The 25,320-nt window shown below is 40.5% G+C and overlaps 1 protein-coding gene across 1 annotated transcript in view; it reads left to right on the top strand.

Moving 5' to 3' along the window:
- Positions 1-5,161: 5,161 nt before the first annotated feature.
- Positions 5,162-25,320, top strand: part of shmt2 (serine hydroxymethyltransferase 2 (mitochondrial)) — a 103,244-nt gene continuing 83,085 nt past the window's right edge. The window contains exon 1 of the mRNA XM_034166114.1: positions 5,162-5,282. Coding sequence (XP_034022005.1) covers positions 5,250-5,282 — 33 coding nt within the window. The 5' untranslated portion in view covers positions 5,162-5,249. The remainder of the gene's footprint in view (positions 5,283-25,320) is intronic.

The raw sequence follows: 25,320 nt of genomic DNA, 5'->3' as shown, positions 1-25,320 counted from the left end.
CTCTGTAGTTTTCTCTGGGCCCCTCCCCAATCAGACCGGGAGTGACATGTTTAGCTGCATGTTCTCCTTGAATTGCTGGCTGTCTGAGTGGTGTCCAAAAAATGAGGTGGGCTTCATAGATAATTGGCAAAGCTTCTGGGGAAAACCTGGTCTTGTTAGGAGAGACGGCATCCATCCCACTTTGGATGGAGCAGCTCTCATTTCTAGAAATCTGGCCAATTTTCTTAAATCCTCCAAACCGTGACTATCCAGGGTTGGGACCAGGAAGCAGAGTTGTAGTCTTACACACCTCTCTGCAGCTTCTCTCCCCCTGCCATCCCCTCATTACCCCATCCCCGTAGAGATGGTGCCAGCTCCCAGACTACCAATAACCAGCAAAAATCTATTTAAGCATAAAAATTCAAAAAGAAAAAATAATATAGCACCTTCAACTGCACCACAGACTAAAACAGTTAAATGTGGTCTATTAAACATTAGGTCTCTCTCTTCTAAGTCCCTGTTGGTAAATGATATAATAATTGATCAACATATTGATTTATTCTGCCTTACAGAAACCTGGTTACAGCAGGATGAATATGTTAGTTTAAATGAGTCAACACCCCCGAGTCACACTAACTGTCAGAATGCTCGTAGCACGGGCCGGGGCGGAGGATTAGCAGCAATCTTCCATTCCAGCTTATTAATTAATCAAAAACCCAGACAGAGCTTTAATTCATTTGAAAGCTTGACTCTTAGTCTTGTCCATCCAAATTGGAAGTCCCAAAAAAACAGTTTTATTTGTTATTATCTATCGTCCACCTGGTCGTTACTGTGAGTTTCTCTGTGAATTTTCAGACCTTTGGTCTGACTTAGTGCTTAGCTCAGATAAGATAATTATAGTGGGCGATTTTAACATCCACACAGATGCTGAGAATGACAGCCTCAACACTGCATTTAATCTATTATTAGACTCTATTGGCTTTGCTCAAAAAGTAAATGAGTCCACCCACCACTTTAATCATATCTTAGATCTTGTTCTGACTTATGGTATGGAAATAGAAGACTTAACAGTATTCCCTGAAAACTCCCTTCTGTCTGATCATTTCTTAATAACATTTACATTTACTCTGATGGACTACCCAGCAGTGGGGAATAAGTTTCATTACACTAGAAGTCTTTCAGAAAGCGCTGTAACTAGGTTTAAGGATATGATTCCTTCTTTATGTTCTCTAATGCCATATACCAACACAGTGTAGAGTAGCTACCTAAACTCTGTAAGTGAGATAGAGTATCTCGTCAATAGTTTTACATCCTCATTGAAGACAACTTTGGATGCTGTAGCTCCTCTAAAAAAGAGAGCTTTAAATCAGAAGTGCCTGACTCCGTGGTATAACTCACAAACTCATAGCTTAAAGCAGATAACCCGTAAGTTGGAGAGGAAATGGCGTCTCACTAATTTAGAAGATCTTCACTTAGCCTGGAAAAAGAGTCTGTTGCTCTATAAAAAAGCCCTCCATAAAGCTAGGACATCTTTCTACTCATCACTAATTGAAGAAAATAAGAACAACCCCAGGTTTCTTTTCAGCACTGTAGCCAGGCTGACAAAGAGTCAGAGCTCTATTGAGCTGAGTATTCCATTAACATTAACTAGTAATGACTTCATGACTTTCTTTGCTAACAAAATTTTAACTATTAGAGAAAAAATTACTCATAACCATCCCAAAGACGTATCGTTATCTTTGGCTGCTTTCAGTGATGCCGGTATTTGGTTAGACTCTTTCTCTCCGATTGTTCTGAGTTATTTTCATTAGTTACTTCATCCAAACCATCAACATGTTTATTAGACCCCATTCCTACCAGGCTGCTCAAGGAAGCCCTACCATTATTTAATGCTTCGATCTTAAATATGATCAATCTATCTTTGTTAGTTGGCTATGTACCACAGGCTTTTAAGGTGGCAGTAATTAAACCATTACTTAAAAAGCCATCACTTGACCCAGCTATCTTAGCTAATTATAGGCCAATCTCCAACCTTCCTTTTCTCTCAAAAATTCTTGAAAGGGTAGTTGTAAAACAGCTAACTGATCATCTGCAGAGGAATGGTCTATTTGAAGAGTTTCAGTCAGGTTTTAGAATTCATCATAGTACAGAAACAGCATTAGTGAAGGTTACAAATGATCTTCTTATGGCCTCGGACAGTGGACTCATCTCTGTGCTTGTTCTGTTAGACCTCAGTGCTGCTTTTGATACTGTTGACCATAAAATTTTATTACAGAGATTAGAGCATGCCATAGGTATTAAAGGCACTGCGCTGCGGTGGTTTGAATCATGTTTGTCTAATAGATTACAATTTGTTCATGTAAATGGGGAATCTTCTTCACAGACTAAAGTTAATTATGGAGTTCCACAAGGTTCTGTGCTAGGACCAATTTTATTCACTTTATACATGCTTCTCTTAGGCAGTATTATTAGACGGTATTGCTTAAATTTTCATTGTTACGCAGATGATACCCAGCTTTATCTATCCATGAAGCCAGAGGACACACACCAATTAGCTAAACTGCAGGATTGTCTTACAGACATAAAGACATGGATGATCTCTAATTTCCTGCTTTTAAACTCAGATAAAACTGAAGTTATTGTACTTGGCCCCACAAATCTTAGAAACATGGTGTCTAACCAGATCCTTACTGTGGATGGCATTACCCTGACCTCTAGTAATACTGTGAGAAATCTTGGAGTCATTTTTGATCAGGATATGTCATTCAAAGCGCATATTAAACAAATATGTAGGACTGCTTTTTTTTTTGCATTTACGCAATATCTCTAAAATCAGAAAGGTCTTGTCTCAGAGTGATGCTGAAAAACTAATTCATGCATTTATTTCCTCTAGGCTGGACTATTGTAATTCATTATTATCAGGTTGTCCTAAAAGTTCCCTAAAAAGCCTTCAGTTAATTCAAAATGCTGCAGCTAGAGTACTGACGGGGACTAGAAGGAGAGAGCATATCTCACCCATATTGGCCTCTCTTCATTGGCTTCCTGTTAATTCTAGAATAGAATTTAAAATTCTTCTTCTTACTTATAAGGTTTTGAATAATCAGGTCCCATCTTATCTTAGGGACCTCGTAGTACCATATTACCCCAATAGAGCGCTTCGCTCTCAGACTGCAGGCTTACTTGTAGTTCCTAGGGTTTGTAAGAGTAGAATGGGAGGCAGAGCCTTCAGCTTTCAGGCTCCTCTCCTGTGGAACCAGCTCCCAATTCAGATCAGGGAGACAGACACCCTCTCTACTTTTAAGATTAGGCTTAAAACTTTCCTTTTTGCTAAAGCTTATAGTTAGGGCTGGATCAGGTGAGACTGCTGGGGGGTTCCCATGATGCACTGTTTCTTTCTCTTTTTGCTCTGTATGCACCACTCTGCATTTAATCATTAGTGATCGATCTCTGCTCCCCTCCACAGCATGTCTTTTTCCTGGTTCTCTCCCTCAGCCCCAACCAGTCCCAGCAGAAGACTGCCCCTCCCTGAGCCTGGTTCTGCTGGAGGTTTCTTCCTGTTAAAAGGGAGTTTTTCCTTCCCACTGTAGCCAAGTGCTTGCTCACAGGGGGTCGTTTTGACCGTTGGAGTTTTACATAATTATTGTATGGCCTTGCCTTACAATATAAAGCGCCTTGGGGCAACTGTTTGTTGTGATTTGGCGCTATATAAAAAAATTGATTGAATTGATTGAATTGAATTGAAGAATTTCTCAACACGCTTCTGTGTGACCAGCAGTGCTTCGGGGTTATGTGTCTTTTCATTTGATTTGATTATTTGACATTAAGATACATGTATGTAAAATAAGCAATACAGTATCTAAAATTGCCAAGGATAACACAATAAAGCGTTACATTTTTCCAATCATATCAAAGGAAGAGTGTGTCACTAACCCCTCACAAGTTGGCGCTCATGTTTCTGACTTACGGAAACAAAACTGAGGATGGTTCAAGATGCTCGCAATGAATCAGTGGATATTTTGAGAGAAAATGTGTCATGCAAATTTTTTGGTCATGTTCAAAATTCAATCAACACGAGAGCACCCCCGTGACTCACACGTGGAGATTGTGAACCCCTGCAAAATTTTAGGAACTCCCTCACAAATGCCGTTTGCAATTTGTCACAGCCCGGGGAGATACTATAGTGGCTAAGTCTCACAACCAGGAAGAACCAGGACCTTAAAGTCTTGGGCCATTAGTCCTCTGGAAAGGCATCAGCATCACCAAACACTTCTGTCCAGCAACCTAAGCTTCCCAGGTGTCTCTCAATCTCAATGACTCTGGACCCAAATTTGACACTTTTGCACAGATACTGACTGAGTCCAGAAAGTCACTCAAAACCTGTCTTAGTCTTGAGGAAAATCTCAAACCCAGATACAGGGGAGGTGTTGGGCTTGAGACCAGAAGATCCTCGATTCAAATCCCGGCCTGACTGGAAAATCACTGAGGGCAAGGTCTTTAATCCCCTATTGCTCCCGGTGTGTAGTGAGTGCCTTGTATGGCAGCACCCTCACATCGGTGTGAATGTGAGGCATTATATGTAAAGCACTCTGAGCGTCTGATGCAGATGGAAAAGCGCTATGTAAATTCAATTTATTTTCATTTATATAGCACCACATCACAACAGAGTTGCCTCAAGGCGCTTCACACAAGTAAGGTCTAACCTTACTAACCCCCAGAGCAGCAGTGGTAAGGAAAAACTCCCTCTGAGGAAAAAACCTCAAGCAGACCAGACTCATAGGGGTGACCCTCTGCTTGGGCCATGCTACAGACATAAATTACAAATCCAAGTCCATTTACCATTTACTCCTAACTAACTTCTCAAGTGGTTCAATTAGGGGATTCACAGATCCTGAAAAAAATCACAGCATCATCAGCAAATTCAAGGACAGTAAACCTTTCCTCACTGAGAAAGACCCAAGATGCTCGCCTTCGTGACCTTACCTTAAAACCCAAAACATATTCATGATTAAAGTTACTGAGAAGAAAATAAGAAACAATGCCTCCACCTCATTGCTTACAATGGTCATGCATAGGTTATATAAAATATTGTGTGATGCATAATGACACCAAGTGGTGGAAACCGGGCTTTCACTTTGAGGAGTATCTCCACATGAAAACTACAATTCCCATCATGCCTCTCGGCAGGTCAAGCAGCCGTTGCCGACAACTTCAAGTAGCCTTTTCTGACTGAGCTTTCTAGCCGTGTGCTCCTGTTTTGATTTTCTACAGAGATGCTCTCTTTAACTTTGAGACAACTCGCACGGGTGAGTGTGAATTTTTTTGCGTCATTGTGTTGTTTTCGTTGGGGCTTTATTGGAGTTTTGTAGCTCACTTTTCTTTCTTTTGGACTGCTAGCAGTAGCCTTATGCGTTCAGTCAGCACAGCTGTACTGGTTCAAGTTTATTCTCCTGATTTTGCTCAGCTCTGTTGAAGGCTTTTGTCACAGGACAACCTAACATTCTTTAGTGCTTCACTCTAGCTAATTGCCACGTTCGTTGGCATGTTTGTTGTTTGCTGCTTGCTAGCTGGTAAGCTAACAAACAGTTGTGCACGTTGCTGTTGCAGTGATGCAACAACCTAAACGGTTTCAACAAGTGTGAAAATGCAAGAGGTCACAGTGACCAAGTTTAACCCTTCACATCCTAAAATACAGAGTTTATGGTAATTATTTATCACATGAACTGACATGCTCAATGTAAACGTGGCAGCACACAGAAATGTGGATAAATTAAAGTTTAAATCTAAATACAGATGAAGTGCGTCAAACTGCAAAGAACGTGGGCTTATTCAGTTATTATATGCTTTATTGTTATTGATTAGCCTAAAATGTCAGGAAATAAAACGTTTTAGTTTTCCCACATATGCAGTATGTCGTTGAATTTACCTGCCTGCACCCATCCAAAAAAAATAACATAAATAATAAATAAAGGTGCTCTAACTCTATTTCACACATTAATATTGCAGCCAGCAACTACATTCTGTGTAACGATTTAGTGGCTTTATGGCGTTCTGTGCAGAAAATGAAACATCCTCTGTCCACTTAGCTTTTCTGTCCTCGTTTGCATTCACAGTCTGGCCACGTGTGCACATTTAATCCCTGAGTTTTCTAAATGTGCGCTTTTCATGGTCTCAAGTCCTGCCCTGTGAAACTGTTGCCTTTTCCCACATTTAGGTTCACCATAGAAATCAATGATTTCTGGTTTGTTACCAACTACAATTTTATGAGAATTTAGGCATTTTTCAGCTTTCGTCGTTTTGTTTATAAGAGCAGGTCCAGTGGTCCAAGTAGACACCACTCTGTTCGCTGCTATTTCAGCAGAAGTCCCCCAAAAACAAATTTCACAAGCATTCACTTTATATTGCTTCAAATATGCAGCGAGTTGATTTTAATGATACAAATTATGATCAGTGTGCATTTACTCCGTTTTAAAATACGGAGTGCCTATACACCCAACCGTTGGTTCAATAAAGTAAATACTTGAGCATATACGCCAAACCACAACCAACCAATGAGCGTGCTTGTAAGTTCACTTCCGATTTTAACGTGGCGGGGGGGCGGATATTTTCTAGCTGGCTGCGGGAGGAGGGGCTGTGATCTAAAGCGGTTAGAGGTGTCCTATTGGATTTAGGTCAGGCGAGCGTGAGGGCCAGTCAATGGTATGAATTCCTTCATCCTCCAGGAACTGCCTGCATACTCGCCACATGAGGCTGGGCATTGTTGTGCACCAGAAGGAATCCAGGACCCACTCCACCAGTGTAGGGTGAACGTGTCGCGCCTGCATTCAGGAATCTCCCTCACCCACCCCCTTCCTCACAGTCTGCAGCCTGTTAACTCCACGCGCGTGCACACACAGGCACAGGCACACACACCGACAGCTCCGCATTTTAGACGGCTTTTGAAGAAGACGGCACTGTTTTAATCGGCCGTCAGCCTCCTTGTTATTGTCCCGCCTTAAGACGAGAGCGAGGCTGCAGCACAATGACGTCAGATTCTGAGTCGTTTTATGCTTTGTGGATAAAATAAATAATTCACGGTAATCGCGAATATGAAAAATACCCACGGCACCCCTGACGATCGATCACGGCACCCTAGGGTGCCGCGGCACCCCGGTTGAGAATCACTGGTCTAGCCTATAGAGGTCTGTGCACTTTCCAGTCATATGCCTCCCCAGACCATCACTGACCCACAACCAAGCCAGTCTTGCTGAATGATGTTATAGGCAGCATAACTTTGTCCACGGCCTCTACAGTCTCTCACGTCTGCACATGTGCTCAGGTTAAACCTGCTGTCATCTGTGAAAAGCACAGTGCACTAGTGGTGGACCTGCCGATTCTGGTGTTCTATGGCAAATGCCATTCGAGCACCACGGTACCAGCCAGTGAGTACAGGGCTCACTGCAGGATGTCGGCCCTCAGGCCACACTCATGAAGTCTGTTTATGAGTGTTTGGTCAGAGTAATTCACACCAGTGGCCTACTGGAGGTCATTTTGTAGAGCTCTGGCAGTGCTCATCTTGTTACTTCTTGCACAAAGGAGGCAATTCTGGTCCTGTTGATTTGTTAAGGTAACTTGACACTTTCACAAATTTGTTCCCTGCACTGGTAGACAATCTGGCATGCCAGAGAGTAAACTTGTTGTAAACTGTGCGCAGCTGTGTGCAAAGAAAATTTTGAAATGTTCAAAATCTGTGACATGCATTCATTTTGTGAACTACACGTGAATATTACGCAGTCTATTCGAAAACATTGTGGGTCATTGCGTCAGCACAGCGCAGCTCATCTGAACGATTATGATGAGATGTTAACTTTGCAGATACTCATAAGAAGGAATGAAAATGCAAGTGTTTTACCAAGCCCTTAACACCAAAGGATCTGAAACTGATTAACAACCCCCCTCTGCTACTTTACTGACCAGATCAATATCCCAGAAGATGAAATTGACTTGATGCTATACTCTTATTTTAAAAAGTGTTCCTTTAATTATTGTGGTCGGACTTTTACATACATTCATTGTGGGCATTAATGTCATGGTAATTTTTGGGTTTTACTGATGTCATTTACCTGTTCTTTTGCCAGGGTAGAATGATTGTACAGCATACATATTAATAACTCTAAAAAACAAGAATTTGGTGCACAAGTTGGAATTTATTTTGGCTCTTCTGTAATCCTCACAGGGTTAAAATTATAGATACAGGCTCAAATATATACATACACCTTCACTAATATTTGTTTAAAAGTCCCTTAGGAAGCTGCACCTTGACTAGACAGTTTTGAAACTTATCAACAAGCTTCTACCTTAATTTGGCTTGATACAGTGGATCCGGAAAGTACGAGGTCTGTGAGAAAAGTATTGTACCTTTTTATTTTATGCAAAAAATATATGGATTTGATTCATATGTTTTTACGTCAGCCAAGCTTGAACCTTCATACGCGTGCGTGAGTTTTTCCATGCCTGTCGGTTGTCATTCGCCTGTGGGCAGGCTTTGAGTGAGCACTGGTCCACCCCTCTCGTTGTCGTTTCATTGCGAGGAAATGGCGGAATGATTTGGGCTTTTTTTCCATCAGAATTTTTTCAGAAACTGTTAGAGACAGGCAGCTGGAAACCATTCGAAAAATTTATCTGGCTTTCGGTGAAAATTTTACGGGCTTCACAGAGAATAAGGAGTGTTACTACAGCTTTAAGGACTGCCCACAATGGCGCACGGCGAGCCGCCATCGAGAGGCAGAAACCACCACATCATTTCTAAACGGATCGCTGTGTGGAGCCGGGACCATTGTGTGCAATTTCTCTGGTTATCACAAGAGCTGGACATCAGCCATTTTCCGGCAGATTTCACTTTTAACAAGAGATTTTGTCATGGAAAGCTGAGCGGAGGCTTCGCGCATCACGACCGATTCGCTGAGGAAGCGAGACAAAGGAACACCTCCGTTGCGGAGTGTTAGAGGACAAGTTGGGACAAAGCCCAGCTCTCCACAATTTCTTTTATACTCACTCGACTGGTAAGCACTGAAAGCCGAGATAGGCATGGATATCCGACACTCTTACTATCCAGTAATATGAGCTTTTTCATATTACTGGATAGTAGGGGTGTCGGAAAAAATCGATTCATGTCCAAATCGCGATTCTTCTTTATTACGATTCTGAATCGATGTTAAAAAAGCATTTTTTAAAACATTTTCTTGCTTACTCGCTGCGTGTACTGTTTGTCAGGCAGCGGCTTCCGTACTACAGCGTCCCCGCGGGGGGTGGGGGGGGGGTGGTCCGCTGTGCTTCAAACACTTGCGAGCTGCAGAGTTCAGTGACTGTAGCTTAGCATGGCGGACGAAGAGCTAATTCAGCCAGCACCGTCTTTGCTGAAGGCAAATGTTTTTTTTATTTTATTATTTGCTGCTTAAGAAGGAGCTTGACTTGATTTATGCAGTGTGCAAAATCTGCAAAATGAAAGTCAAGTACTTCGGAAACACTTCAAATCTGCAAGCCCACATGCTACGTCATCACCCAGAGCTAAAAGAGGGGAGCAGCGGTATCTGCCGACTACTGACCAACGCTTCGCTAAACTGCCAGACAACTCTTAACGAGCAAAGCAGATGATTAAATTTACATTTAGAATCACTTGATTAACCTTGTAAAGCTCCATTTTCTTAAACATAAACATTTTTTAAGTAATTATTTCTCAGAGCTCTTTGAATCGAAAATTGATTCTGAATCGAATCGTCACCCCAAGAATCGGAATCGAATTGAATCGTGAGTTGTATGATTCACATCCCTACTGGATAGCTCATTGGCCCACACACTCCGTACAATCCACTGAAGCAAACTGGTGGCCATCTTGCTACTCCCAACTTATGCGAACCGTACATAGACAGCTTATTAGAACGTCAACAATTTCAAGTAATAACTATGCTGATTCTCTCATTTACTTATTTTTGTTCTTCGGCTAATGTAAGATTGAGCCCTCCTAATCTATGCCTGCTATTCGCTATTTGATTTGTTTTCTTTCTTTTATTACTTTGACACTTTCTTCTCTTTTATTCTCACTTACTCGTATCTAGGGCTGTGCATAAAAATCGATACGATATATATCGATTTTTTTTTAAACGATTTGATATCGATATTCTGGCATTCAATATCAATACACCCCCAACCCCTAGGGGGTGGTATTACAGCGCGCCATTCCTGTTCACAGCGAGGAAGTGCAAGTGACATGAATAAGCAAAATGGCCGAGAGGATTCTAGAAGCGCCGCTGTCTCTAAAAGCAGATGTTTGGGCACATTTTGGTTTTAAAGCCAGTGAAAAAGGCCAGGGACTGGACAAAACAAATGCAATATGCAGGCACTGTAATGGTACGGTACGCTATTCTGGAAACACTACCAACTTGCGGGCTCACCTACATAGGCACCATGCTGATTCTGCATTAGTGAAAGAAATAAAATCAGCCATTTGTGAGGACCTGAGCAAGAGATACAAGGATGAGCAGAAAAAGACTTTATATGTGTGTGCCGCTATGGATCCAAGATTCAAGGCACTTCCCTTCCTCTCCGATGATGAATGCCAGGACATCTACATGAGGGTCATTGCAGAGGCAGGAGGGATCCAGCAACCATTTCAGGTAATATCTTTGTTTAAATTATCACTAAGTTACTGACTTATAAAAAAATATTTTTTGTGTATGTCACATACGTCATATGTTAAGGGTTAAAAGAAAATGCTTATAAGGGATACTTTTATAATGTTAAAGTTGGGGAAAATACACATTTGGCAGATTATGTTAAATTAGAATGGTGAATTTAATAATGGAAAAACACAAGTTATATTAAACCTGCTTTTTCTCTTTCGGATTTACTTCTATAGGAACAGGCTGAAATGGAGACAGCAGACCCCGATGAGGTGCTAGTGCAGGATGACAACAAGCAGGACATCTCTACTGGTCCACCCACCAAGAGAGCAAGGTCATCATGCAGTCTGGCTGATCTTCTTGGTCAAACATACAGTAAAGGTACTGCAGCGAGACATAGAACCACACAGGATCGTGCTGAGGAGGAAATGACTCGATACAAAGAAACTGCTCCCATGTCCCTTGTAGGTGGTGATCCACTCAGCTGGTGGAAAGAGCACCAGACCGAGTATCCACTTTTGTCACGTCTTGCAAAAACCTACCTGTGTATTCCAGGGACTAGTGTCTCTTCAGAGCGAGTATTTTCCACTGCAGGAGATATAGTCACTGCACAGAGAAGTGCACTTAACCCAGAGCATGTTGACCAACTACTGTTTCTACACAAAAATATAATGGAGTAGAGTGGCATTTGTGAAGTCCACATTACTGAGAGGAGTTCTTTAACATTGTGTTCTATTTATGTTCAATACTGATGTTTCAGCCAGGAGTTTTAATAAGCTGAGTGGACACCACTCATGGTTTTCAATATGTTTGGTTAAAAGCATTATAGATACACTTTATTTTTTTTAATCTATGTTAAAAATGGTCCCTTTTTGGTTTCATATGTTAAAACCATTAAACCAAATGCACTTTATTTTTCTATTAAAGTTACAGTTATTATTACTGTTACTTAATGTATCATTCAATAAATTGAACGTAAATATATTTGGTTGGTTTTGTTGATTGAATGGCTTTGAGCATACATTTTAAAGTTTAAATATCGATAATCGAATCGAGCTGCACTATATCGAGAATCGTATCGAATCGGCTTGTCCTAGACGATACCCAGCCCTACTCGTATCTCACTGGGAGAAATACTCAATTCTAAAAATTATCCTATAGGAAAAGCTGTTTGTCCGGACAACCTCGCGCCACAGGCGCGAGCCGCGTGAAGTGTGCCGAAGGCACGCCATACATACGCCAATGGTGCATGTCACCTAGGGGTGTCTGGGGCATACTACTGTGGAAGTCCTGAAATTACACTTTATCATAAATTGCTTTTCTCCGGTGTGGGTGGTAAAACTGAATTTCCGAAAAACAAATTTTATTACATATTGCATGCATAGCCTCTAGCCTTTTAATCTGTTAACCAAGACATAGCTCATAATGTTTCTCTCCTGCGATTGTTGATAATTGGGGAAAAATTTTAAATAATTGGTAAATGCCAGTATGCATCTGCTTCTCTCCTGTGTTTTCTGAATTCATCACTGCTCAATGCATGATCATTTGCCAGTATGTTTTTTGATAAAGCAAATCAAATTCTTTTATTTCAACATTTAAAAATGCCTTACTGGTCCGCAGTTGAAGGAAAATCCTGACAGACATGGCAGTATATTGTGTTGTCCTCTTCCTTGTGCCCCAGCCATGGATAATCTTGTGTCCAGCTACTCACAAACTTCCCTCTCTCTTCCTTTCTCTTCATACCTCTTTTTTGAAGCTTCTACACTTGCAGGGGTTGATGCTTTGCATTTCCCTGGTATTTGGGTTGGTTTCGGAGGTTTTAGAAAAGACATTCTGTTCAATATATTCTTCAAAAGGCGTGTTAATCGATGCAATGTTCGTTATCTAATGTTTCCCGCCACAGCATCTTACAAGATGCTACGAACGCACACTCCATACAGTGGTCTCGTGCACACATGATACAGGGTTCTCCCCAGAAATTTTTAGTCTAGCTGTGCTGTTGGCAATTACCGCCCGAGGCGGCGCGCGATGCGAGTCATTTTGACTCGTTTTAGATGCATTGAAAGCAAGTATAATAGACAAAAAATTTACACTTATGTTGTAATATCAAAGTTCTTTTTTTTCTGTATGTTAAGAAAATAAATGACATTGAAAAATTTAAAAACACATTAATATTTGATTGACATAACATTTGCTCTCTTCTTTAAAAATGACACACTGTACCTTTAGTCCAGTAAGAGTCCAGGCAGAGTTTTTTTTTCTGTCATGTTGACAGTTTAGCTCTTTTTTTTTTTTTTTTTTTCTTTTCAACATTTTTGAGTGGAATTGCATACTTATTTTAAAAAAAAACAAAAAAAACAATATAACCCCAAATTGTCTTGTTTGAACAAGAGCTAAATCTGGACTGATTTGATTGTCAAATCAGAATCAAATTTATTGCCAAGTAAGTTCTCACATACAAGTAATTTGATCAGGTGTCATTGGTGCATAAACAACAATAATAAAAAGAAAATGAAAAAAATAATTCTGGAAGAATCACTTTTTCACACTTTACTGTTTCACTAAGGCTGTCTGGTGAAGATGATGGTTTATTAAAATTGTTTCGCTGCTTTTTTACGTCTAATAACACTTTTTCCTCCTCTTCCTCTCTCTCTCTCTGTCTCTCTGTGAGGGAATGAGAGCCTTCATTCTCACACCGTATTTGAGCAAACTTTTGAAACATGAAGGCTTTCAACTGTAAAATAAAGCCTATAAATTAATTTCTGGAGCTATGCAAGCAAAAGGAGCTTGTTTTATCTGAAGACTTTGACAGAGTTTTTTCCCGCTGCAGCGCTGCTCGGCTCTTTGTCTGTGGGGGAGGGGGAGCGGCCAGTGCAGCACAAACAGCCTGGCTGTATTTTAGAAAAACTATCTGATAGCAGTGTGGCACGGCGCCGTAGTTCCATTGTCTGGGGAGAACCCTGTGTTATCATGTTTTCCGATTGTCCGCTGCGTGGAGAGTGGCGGGAAAAACTGAAGATGCTTTCTTGCGAGGTGCGAGAAGAATTTGAACGTTTTAAACCAAAAAAAAAAATAAAAAAAATGCCACTTGTCCAGTCGGACAATGATTTAGAGCTATTGCTTGTCCAATCACATTTTACACTTGTCCCGGACAATCGGACAAGCGTTAATGTCGATGGTAGGTGTGTGTGTGTATGTGTGTGTGTATATATATATGTATGTATATATATATATGTATATATATATATATGTATATATATATGTATATATATATATATATATATATATATATATATATATATATATATATATATATATATACTTCGCACAGCCATTGAAGAGGAGTGGACCAACATTCCACAGGCCACAATTGACAACCTGATCAACTCTATGCGAAGGAGATGTGTTGCACTGCATGAGACAAATGGTGGTCACACCAGATACTGACTGGTATCCCCCCAATAAAACAAAACTGCACCTTTCAGAGTGGCCTTTTATTGTGGACAGTCTAAGGCACACCTGTGCAATAATCATGGTGTCTAATCAGCATCTTGATATGGCACACCTGTGAGGTGGGATGGATTATCTCAGCAAAGGAGAAGTGCTCACTATCACAGATTTAGACTGGTTTGTGAACAATATTTGAGGGAAATGGTGATATTGTGTATGTGGAAAAAGTTTTAGATCTTTGAGTTCATCTCATACAAAATGGGAGCAAAACCAAAAGTGTTGCGTTTATATATATATATATATATATATATATATATATATATATATACACACAACCCCAATTCCAATGAAGCCTCGTCCACAATTTCTCGGATAGCCACACGACTGAAAAGCCACCGAAAGCCGTCTGAATCTTCCGAATGGTGGAAAGAGCTGGGCATTTTACAGCATGTCCTGTGAGGCTTCAACACGGAGGCGCTTTTGCTGCTCCATCAGCTTCATGCCGATGAATTTCGCTGCAGCTCTTTTCATGGCAAAATCTTCTGTCACAGTGGAATGTGCCGAAAAAGTGCTGATGTCCACCTCTTCCGCAATTTTTCGGATAGTAACACGACGGTCCCACATCATCACAGCGTTCACTTTGGAAATGATCTGGTCATTTCAGCATGTTGATGGCTGACCGGAGCGTGGCTCGCTCTCCACCGTTGTGCGGACGTCTTTAAACCGGTTGTACCGCTCCTTAATCTGTGTGATGCCCATAGGATCGTCACCGAAAGCCGTCTGAATAACTGAATGGTTTCCACCTGGCTGTCGCCTATTTTCTGGCAAAATTTGATGCAGTCGCACTGCTTCAGTCGTTCCACCATTTTCCTTGCAAAGAAAAAACGACGAGAGACTACACCCATCCTCACACAAAGGCTGCTTACAAGCAAATGACGCAACCGACAGGCGTGAAAAAAATCACACGTGCATGAAGGTTCAAGGTTGGCTCATGCAAGCACATGTGATTCAAATCCATCAGGTTTTTGAAAAAAATAAAAAGGTCAGATACTTTTCTAACAGACCTCGTATATATGTATGTATTGGTACCATATCATGAACAAAAGTGGATGGATAACAAAGGTCATGATGATGGATAATACAGAAATAGTGGATTTTTTTTTATTTAAATAGTTGCACTGAAAGAATTAAGTACCACTTAACTAGCTACAGGAGAGTTTTCCCTGCAGTGACATTTATTACACACAGCTGTATGAGCTTCAGCCTAATATAAGTAATCCAGCTTTAGTATTAAGGCAATACTAAAGCAATTAGTATTGCCTTAATCCATCATACCAACAATGCTGAAAGCTCCAAAACTAGGCACAGGTAGACCTAATAAATGTCTTATAGTTCGTCCAACAGAAAACACATGTGGCTACAGGTTTTGTGTTAATAAGCCACTTATTATTATCTTTGCCTATGTGCTGGAATAAAGGATAGAACTCTTCAAATTATTGTTCATTACTTCCCATTTCAATCATACTCACAGGTGAAATGTTCATCCACAGACTTTGATCTGGCAGTTTGCGTAGGTTATACCTGTACACAAAGGTTTTTTTTTTTTTTTTTTTAACAAAATTACAAAGAATAAAGTTGCATGCACCTTATTAAAGTTCAATAGAAAAGAGTGTTCAGGAGCGGGACATCGGAGTGTTAATATGGCAGCCGGTTTGCTTCAAAAATATTGGCCAATGAGCGATGTGTTGCAAAGCCATTGACTGAGAGGTGGAAACTCTGTCGCCACCCACAATACAGCAAACCTAATCAAACATTTCAAAAAGGGCCACATTAGTAAAAGGTACATGGTAACCTGCCTGGAGTTTGCTAAAAGGCCCCTGAAGGACTCCCAGACCATGAGAAACAAAATTCTCTGGTTGAAGATTGAACTCTTTAGCGTGAATGCTTTTTGTCATGTTTGGAGGGAACCAGACACCATCCCTACAGCGAAACAGGGTGGTGGCAGCATCATGCTGTGGGGATGTTTTTCAGTGGCAGGAACTGGGAGAATAGTCAGAATGGAGGGAAAGATGAATGTAGCAATGTACAGAGACATCCTGGATGAAAATCTGATCCAGTGCACTATTGACCTCAGACTGGGGCAGTGGTTGATCTTTCAGCAAGACAATGACCCTAAGCACACATGCAAGATATCAAAGGAGTGGCTTCAGGACATCTCTGTGAATGTCCTTGAGTGGCCCAGCCAGACCTCATACCTGAATCCGATTGAACATCTCTGGAGAGATCTGAAAATGGAGCTTGAGAGATGCTGCAATGAGGAATGGGCGAAACTGCCCAAAGATAGGTGCACCAGGCCATCACGTTCAAGAAGACACGAGGCTGTAATTGCTGCCAAAGGTGCATCAACAAAGTATTGAGCAAAGGGTGTGAATACTTATGTACATGTGATGTCTTAGTTTATTATGTTTTAATAAATTTGCAAAAATAAAAAAAAAGCTTTTTTCATGTTGTCTTTATGGGGTGTTGTGCGTAGAATTTTAAAAGTGAAAAAATGTATTTACTGTATTTTGGAATAAGGCTGTAACATAAAATGTGGAGAAAGTGAAGTGCTGTGAATACTTTGAGGATGCACTGAATTTGACCACTCTTATTGGTAGAGTTCATTTAAAGTGGTTGGTTTCCTGGCACAGAGCTGACTTTTAAGCATAGTTCACACATTTTCAGTAGGGTTAAGATTGGGGTTTTGGGAAAGTCATTCCAACTTGCTTTATCCACCCTGCAAACAGTTTTGATGTGTGTTTCGGATCATTGTCCTGTTGAACCCCCCCGGCCAATTTTCAACCATTGAGCTGTTGATTTGAGGTGACAAAGAATTTTGAGGTATTCCTCCTCCTCCATTATTCAGTCCACTTTGTACAATGCACCACTACCACAAGCAGCAAAACAGCCCCAGAGCATGATGCTAACCACCACCATGCGTGATAGTTGGTGCAGTGTTCTTTGGTTTGAAAGCCTCCTCACCTTAATTTCTCCAATCATACCTCTTGCCATTTTGACCAGATCTTTGTCCTTTCTGACCATAAAAGTTTTCTCCAGAAGGCATTTGGCTTGTCCATATGGGCAGCTTCAAATTTCAGTCTCGCTTGAAGTTAGCTGATTTGGAGCAGGGATTCTTTCTTGGTCAGTACCCTCTGTCCATGGAGACATAAAACTCGTTAAGCCAATTTCCGCTCATCTGGAGGTGACAGTTTAGGTCAGTGGTCTCCAAACTATTCCAGAAAGGGCCGAGAGGGTGCAGGTTTTCTTTGCAGCCACTGACTCCAGCACGTGATTTCACAGATGAACTCATGCCACCTGCTCCAAGTAATGTTAATCAGTGAAATCACCTGCTGAAGTCAGTGGCTGCAAATAAAACCTGCACCCTGTCGGCCCTTTCTGGAATAGTTTGGAGACCACTGGTTTAGGTCTTCTTCCACATCTTGGCCAAGTAGTGACACGTTCGACTAACTTGTACTGATTGTCTTGGAATCTGCAGTTGTTAAGAAATGGCTCCAAGAGACCTTCCAAAGCCGTGTAAATCTGCAGTTCTCTTTCTGAGATCTTTGAGTTTGATCAGTCCAATGAGTGCCGTCAAACACATTTTTAGGCTGGCAACGAGAAACTACCGGTTGTAGTCGATCATGGTCACTAACAAGGAGTTAATAAGCAGGCATTGACATTAAGCTTTTTAGTGTACTTGTCCATAGGACAAGTAACCCTGGCAGTCTACTTGTCCAATAGGAAAAGCTGGTTGTCCGGACAACCCGTGACTGAGATTCAAATTATATATTTATCACATGTACTTTGCTCTGACTTGTCACTTAATAAAAACCTGTCATACTTTTGTAAGTACTTTAACTTTAATATTGCAACATAAGAATTGCAGCTGAAATAGAAAAGTCATTACATTTCAACATTTTCTGGGACTGAGATTCAGATTAAATATTTATCACATCTACTTTGCTGTGACATATCACTTCATGAAAAAGTTAATACTGTCATTCTCCTGTGTGGGTGGTAAAATTCAATTTCCAAAAAATATTTTTTTTTTTACATATTGCATGCATAGCCTCTAGCCTTTTAATCCGTTAACCAAGACATAGCTCATAATGTTTCTCTCCTGCAATTGTTGGTAATAATTGGTAAATGCCAATATGCATCTGCTTCTCTCCTGTGTGTTTTCTGAGTTCATCACTGTTCAATGCATGATCATTTGCCATTTGCCAATATCTATTTTATAAAGCAAATCAAATTCTTTTATTTCAACATTTTAAAAATTACTTACTGGTCCGCAATTGAAGGAAAATCCCGACAGACATGGCAGTATATTGTGCTGTCCTCTTCCTTGTGCCCCAGCCACGGACGTCGGATAATCCTGTGTCCAGCTACTCACAAACTTCCTCTCTCTTCATACCTCGTCTTTGAAGTTTCTACACTTGCAGGGGTTGATGCTTTGCATTTGACTGGCGCTTTCCCTGGTATCTGGCCTGGTTTCGAAGGTTTTACAAAAGACATTCTGTTCAATATATTCTTCAAAAGGAGTGTTAATTAATGCGATGTTTGTTATTTAATGTTTCCCACCACAGTATCTCGCAAGAAGATGCTATGAACTAGAGGGTGACCCGGGAGTAGATTTTCACTCCTGTCCCGTCCCACTCCCACAGAAAAATTCCTGTCCCATCCCAATCCCTGGCCAGATTAAAAAAAAAAAAAAAAAAAATCCTGTCCTGTCCCGCTCCTGTACCACTCCATTTTTTCCTTCTTTTAGTTTTTAGGCTTTAGACATTTAGTTTTAGGCTTTAGAGAAGCCACCAGGACACAACTCGTGATTTTTGAAAATTATAAGCAGTAACTTACTTTGAAATAAATGAAACTCAGAACTGCAGCCTAATAATTTTGAAAAATAAAAATCGGCTGTAAAATAACAGCCTGTTAAAGTTCAGAGTTCTCAGCTGCTTTGTGATTTCTATACTTCTGAACATCACTGCAGAGTTTCTCCACATCAGGTCTTTTTTTAAAACACGTGTGTGTGTGATTTTTTTTTTTCTTTTTTTTTTTTCCATTCTGTTCATCCATATATTCTCATTTTAAGGAATTTTGACCAGTTTATTTCATCTCATAATTTCAGTATAACTGTCACCAACATGTGCACACGGTGTGAACAGGACGTACCATTAGAACAGTCCAGAGAGAAATAAAGGCAGCGCCACAGTTTAGTGTTTTTCACTCTGTGCTCCCCCCCACACACACACACACTTCCTCCTTTCAGCCAGCCGACTCTCTCTCACAGACACAGACACAGACAGCTGCAGTGCTCTGATCCAGTCTTAATTTTAAGCTTTAAGCAAAGCCGCCCGCTATTTTTTTCGGCGTCTCTTTTCGAAAATTGACCGCTCAAATGGCAGCAGGACAGCTCGCTGCCTAAAACCATCTGCTCCCATGAATTTTTAATCTTGTACTGTCCCATTCACGTGATAAATAGCAAAGTTGACTCCCATGACCCGTGGGATTCCCAAAAAATGTCAGCCTCTACTACGAACACACACTCCATACACTGGTCTCGCGCATACATTGATACCGTGTTTTCTGATTGTCAGCTGCGTGGAGAGTGGCGGGAAAAACCGAAGACACTTTCTTGCGAGGTGCGAGACAAGACGTGATGTAAATAAGAATACAAAAAGGCGGCGGTCAGGTATTTTGGTTCCAAGCGATCAAAATAAAGAATGTGAACGTTTAAAACCAAAAAAATGCCACTTGTCCGGTCGGACAATTTAGAGCTATTGCTTGTCCGATCACATTTTACACTTGTCTCGTACAAGCATTAATGTCAATGCCTGATAAGCCTTGTTACTTTAAAAGACATTGTAGAACCTTGAGCACCATTTAATGGAATGTATATATTTGAACCTGTATGTATAATTTTTACCCTGTGTGGATTAAAGATGTGAAACAAATTCACTTATGCAGCCCAATTCTTGTTTGTTTTTTTTTGTTTTCATACAGTATGCTTTACAATCATTCCACCGTGGCAAAAGAGCAGTTCAGAGACATCATTAACAGGCAAAAATGACCAGGACATTCATGTCTACGATGCACATGTGTAAACATCTGACAACAACCGTACACATCATTTTAATGATCAAGTTACGGGTTCAAACCCTACCCCTGCCACACTTCTCCATGTAATGTAGAGTTGCATCAGGAAGAGCATCCGGTGTGAAACTTGTGCCAATTTAACATGCAGGTCCATCTTGAATCTAGTGTGGCGACCCTTAATGTGGTGAGCCTTAATTAAAGTGGTTAAAGTAAGGGTTTGTTTAAAGTATTATTATTATTTTATTTTTTTATTCAAGGTTTCCCTTCCTGGTCTTAAGTAAAAATAAATTAAAAATACTGTAGCTTAGCCGCCGTTAGTTACCCCCTGGCAGATCCAGAGCAGCCGGGAAAGCAGGCTGACTGGGTGACTGTGAGGAGGAAGCGTAGCCCTAAACAGAAGCCCTGTGTACACCGCCAACCCGTTCACATCTCTAACCGTTTTTCCCCACTCGACGACACACCCGCCGAGGATCAAACTCTGGTTATTGGCGACTCTGTTTTGCGAAATGTGAAGTTAGCGACACCAGCAACCATAGTCAATTGTCTTCCGGGGGCCAGAGCAGGCGACATTGAAGGAAATTTGAAACTGCTGGCTAAGGCTAAGCGTAAATTTGGTAAGATTGTAATTCACGTCGGCAGTAATGACACCCGGTTACGCCAATCGGAGGTCACTAAAATTAACATTAAATCGGTGTGTAACTTTGCAAAAACAATGTCGGACTCTGTAGTTTTCTCTGGGCCCCTCCCCAATCAGACCGGGAGTGACATGTTTAGCCGCATGTTCTCCTTGAATTGCTGGCTGTCTGAGTGGTGTCCAAAAAATGAGGTGGGCTTCATAGATAATTGGCAAAGCTTCTGGGGAAAACCTGGTCTTGTTAGGAGAGACGGCATCCATCCCACTTTGGATGGAGCAGCTCTCATTTCTAGAAATCTGGCCAATTTTCTTAAATCCTCCAAACCGTGACTATCCAGGGTTGGGACCAGGAAGCAGAGTTGTAGTCTTACACACCTCTCTGCAGCTTCTCTCCCCCTGCCATCCCCTCATTACCCCATCCCCGTAGAGACGGTGCCTGCTCCCAGACTACCAATAACCAGCAAAAATCTATTTAAGCATAAAAATTCAAAAAGAAAAAATAATATAGCACCTTCAACTGCACCACAGACTAAAACAGTTAAATGTGGTCTATTAAACATTAGGTCTCTCTCTTCTAAGTCCCTGTTGGTAAATGATATAATAATTGCTCAACATATTGATTTATTCTGCCTTACAGAAACCTGGTTACAGCAGGATGAATATGTTAGTTTAAATGAGTCAACACCCCCGAGTCACACTAACTGTCAGAATGCTCGTAGCACGGGCCGGGGCGGAGGATTAGCAGCAATCTTCCATTCCAGCTTATTAATTAATCAAAAACCCAGACAGAGCTTTAATTCATTTGAAAGCTTGACTCTTAGTCTTGTCCATCCAAATTGGAAGTCCCAAAAAAACAGTTTTATTTGTTATTATCTATCGTCCACCTGGTCGTTACTGTGAGTTTCTCTGTGAATTTTCAGATCTTTTGTCTGACTTAGTGCTTAGCTCAGATAAGATAATTATAGTGGGCGATTTTAACATCCACACAGATGCTGAGAATGACAGCCTCAACACTGCATTTAATCTATTATTAGACTCTATTGGCTTTGCTCAAAAAGTAAATGAGTCCACCCACCACTTTAATCATATCTTAGATCTTGTTCTGACTTATGGTATGGAAATAGAAGACTTAACAGTATTCCCTGAAAACTCCCTTCTGTCTGATCATTTCTTAATAACATTTACTCTGATGGACTACCCAGCAGTGGGGAATAAGTTTCATTACACTAGAAGTCTTTCAGAAAGCGCTGTAACTAGGTTTAAGGATATGATTCCTTCTTTATGTTCTCTAATGCCATATACCAACACAGTGCAGAGTAGCTACCTAAACTCTGTAAGTGAGATATAGCTACCTAAACTCTGTAAGTGAGATAGAGTATCTCGTCAATAGTTTTACATCCTCATTGAAGACAACTTTGGATGCTGTAGCTCCTCTAAAAAAGAGAGCTTTAAATCAGAAGTGCCTGACTCCGTGGTATAACTCACAAACTCGTAGCTTAAAGCAGATAACCCGTAAGTTGGAGAGGAAATGGCGTCTCACTAATTTAGAAGATCTTCACTTAGCCTGGAAAAAGAGTCTGTTGCTCTATAAAAAAGCCCTCCGTAAAGCTAGGACATCTTTCTACTCATCACTAATTGAAGAAAATAAGAACAACCCCAGGTTTCTTTTCAGCACTGTAGCCAGGCTGACAAAGAGTCAGAGCTCTATTGAGCTGAGTATTCCATTAACTTTAACTAGTAATGACTTCATGACTTTCTTTGCTAACAAAATTTTAACTATTAGAGAAAAAATTACTCATAACCATCCCAAAGACGTATCGTTATCTTTGGCTGCTTTCAGTGATGCCGGTATTTGGTTAGACTCTTTCTCTCCGATTGTTCTGTCTGAGTTATTTTCATTAGTTACTTCATCCAAACCATCAACATGTTTATTAGACCCCATTTCTACCAGGCTGCTCAAGGAAGCCCTACCATTATTTAATGCTTCGATCTTAAATATGATCAATCTATCTTTGTTAGTTGGCTATGTACCACAGGCTTTTAAGGTGGCAGTAATTAAACCATTACTTAAAAAGCCATCACTTGACCCAGCTATCTTAGCTAATTATAGGCCAATCTCCAACCTTCCTTTTCTCTCAAAAATTCTTGAAAGGGTAGTTGTAAAACAGCTAACTGATAATCTGCAGAGGAATGGTCTATTTGAAGAGTTTCAGTCAGGTTTTAGAATTCATCATAGTACAGAAACAGCATTAGTGAAGGTTACAAATGATCTTCTTATGGCCTCGGACAGTGGACTCATCTCTGTGCTTGTTCTGTTAGACCTCAGTGCTGCTTTTGATACTGTTGACCATAAAATTTTATTACAGAGATTAGAGCATGCCATAGGTATTAAAGGCACTGCGCTGCGGTGGTTTGAATCATATTTGTCTAATAGATTACAATTTGTTCATGTAAATGGGGAATCTTCTTCACAGACTAAAGTTAATTATGGAGTTCCACAAGGTTCTGTGCTAGGACCAATTTTATTCACTTTATACACGCTTCCCTTAGGCAGTATTATTAGACGGTATTGCTTAAATTTTCATTGTTACGCAGATGATACCCAGCTTTATCTGTCCATGAAGCCAGAGGACACACACCAATTAGCTAAACTGCAGGATTGTCTTACAGACATAAAGACATGGATGACCTCTAATTTCCTGCTTTTAAACTCAGATAAAACTGAAGTTATTGTACTTGGCCCCACAAATCTTAGAAACATGGTGTCTAACCAGATCCTCACTGTGGATGGCATTACCCTGACCTCTAGTAATACTGTGAGAAATCTTGGAGTCATTTTTGATCAGGATATGTCATTCAAAGCGCATATTAAACAAATATGTAGGACTGCTTTTTTGCATTTACGCAATATCTCTAAAATCAGAAAGGTCTTGTCTCAGAGTGATGCTGAAAAACTAATTCATGCATTTATTTCCTCTAGGCTGGACTATTGTAATTCATTATTATCAGGTTGTCCTAAAAGTTCCCTAAAAAGCCTTCAGTTAATTCAAAATGCTGCAGCTAGAGTACTTCAGCAACAACTTCAACTTTTTTCTTATATAGCGCCAAATCACAACAAACAGTTGCCCCAAGGCGCTCTATATTGTAAGGCAAGGCCATACAATAATTATGAAAAACCCCAACGGTCAAAACGACCCCCTATGAGCAAGCACTTGGCTACAGTGGGAAGGAAAAACTCCCTTTTAACAGGAAGAAACCTCCAGCAGAACCAGGCTCAGGGAGGGGCAGTCTTCTGCTGAGACTGGTTGGGGCTGAGGGAAAGAACCAGGAAAAAGACATGCTGTGAAGGGGGGCAGAGATCGATCACTAATGATTAAATGCAGAGTGATGCATACGGAGCAAAAATAGAAAGAAACAGTGCATCATGGGAACCCCCCCACAGTCTACGTCTAAAGCAGCATAACCAAGGGATGGTCCAGGGTCACCTGATCCAGCCCTAACTATAAGCCTTAGCGAAAAGGAAAGTTTTAACATAGTTTTAACAAGTTTTTACATAATTATTGTATGGCCTTGCCTTACAATATAAAGCGCCTTGGGGCAACTGTTTGTTGTGATTTGGCGCTATATAAAAAAATTGATTGATTGAATTGATTGATTGACTTCAATTTTTCCATGTTTTATGTTACAGCTTCATTCCAAAATGGATTAAATACATTTTTTTCCTCAAAATTATACACACAAAACCCCATAATGACGGTGTGATTTTTTTTTTTTTTTTTTTTTAGATTTTTGCTATTTCTATTTAAAAAAAAAAAAAAAAAAAAAAAAAAAAAAACTACGACACTACATGTACATACAGTGAGGAAAATAAGTATTTGAACACCCTGCGATTTTGCAAGTTCTCCCAATTAGAAATCATGGAGGGGTCTGAAATTTTCATCTTAGGCGCATGTCCACTGTGAGACATAATCTAAAAAAAAAAAAAATCCAGAAATCACAATGTATGATTTTTTTTTTTTTTTTTTTTTTTTTTAATTTTTTAAAATTTATTTGCATGTTACTGCTGCAAATAAGTATTTCAACACCTGCCAATCAGGAAAAATTCTGGCCCTCAAAGACCTGTTAGTCCTCCTCGAAAAAGTCCGCCTCCACTCCACTTATTATTCCAAATTAGAAGCACCTATTTGAGGTCATTGGCTGCATAAAGACACCTGTCCACCCCACACAATCAGTAAGACTCCAACTACTAATATGGCTAAGACCAAAGAGCTGTCCAAAGACACCAGAGACAAAATTGTAGACCTCCACAAGGCTGGAAAGGGCTATGGGGCAATTCGCCGTTTCAAATCCCGCAAAACCTCGGAGAGGTCGCAGCGCTGCGAGATCTCAGTAAGAGATCGGCGTCACTTTAACCGCTGCACACAGACAACACCATTAACATCGCAACATAAAACAATTTTTATATTG

This window comes from Thalassophryne amazonica, chromosome 3 (genome assembly GCF_902500255.1).
Source record: "Thalassophryne amazonica chromosome 3, fThaAma1.1, whole genome shotgun sequence".
NCBI lineage: Eukaryota > Metazoa > Chordata > Actinopteri > Batrachoidiformes > Batrachoididae > Thalassophryne > Thalassophryne amazonica.
Note: the sequence above shows the minus strand (reverse complement) of the source record. Positions and strands in the feature narration are given on the sequence as shown.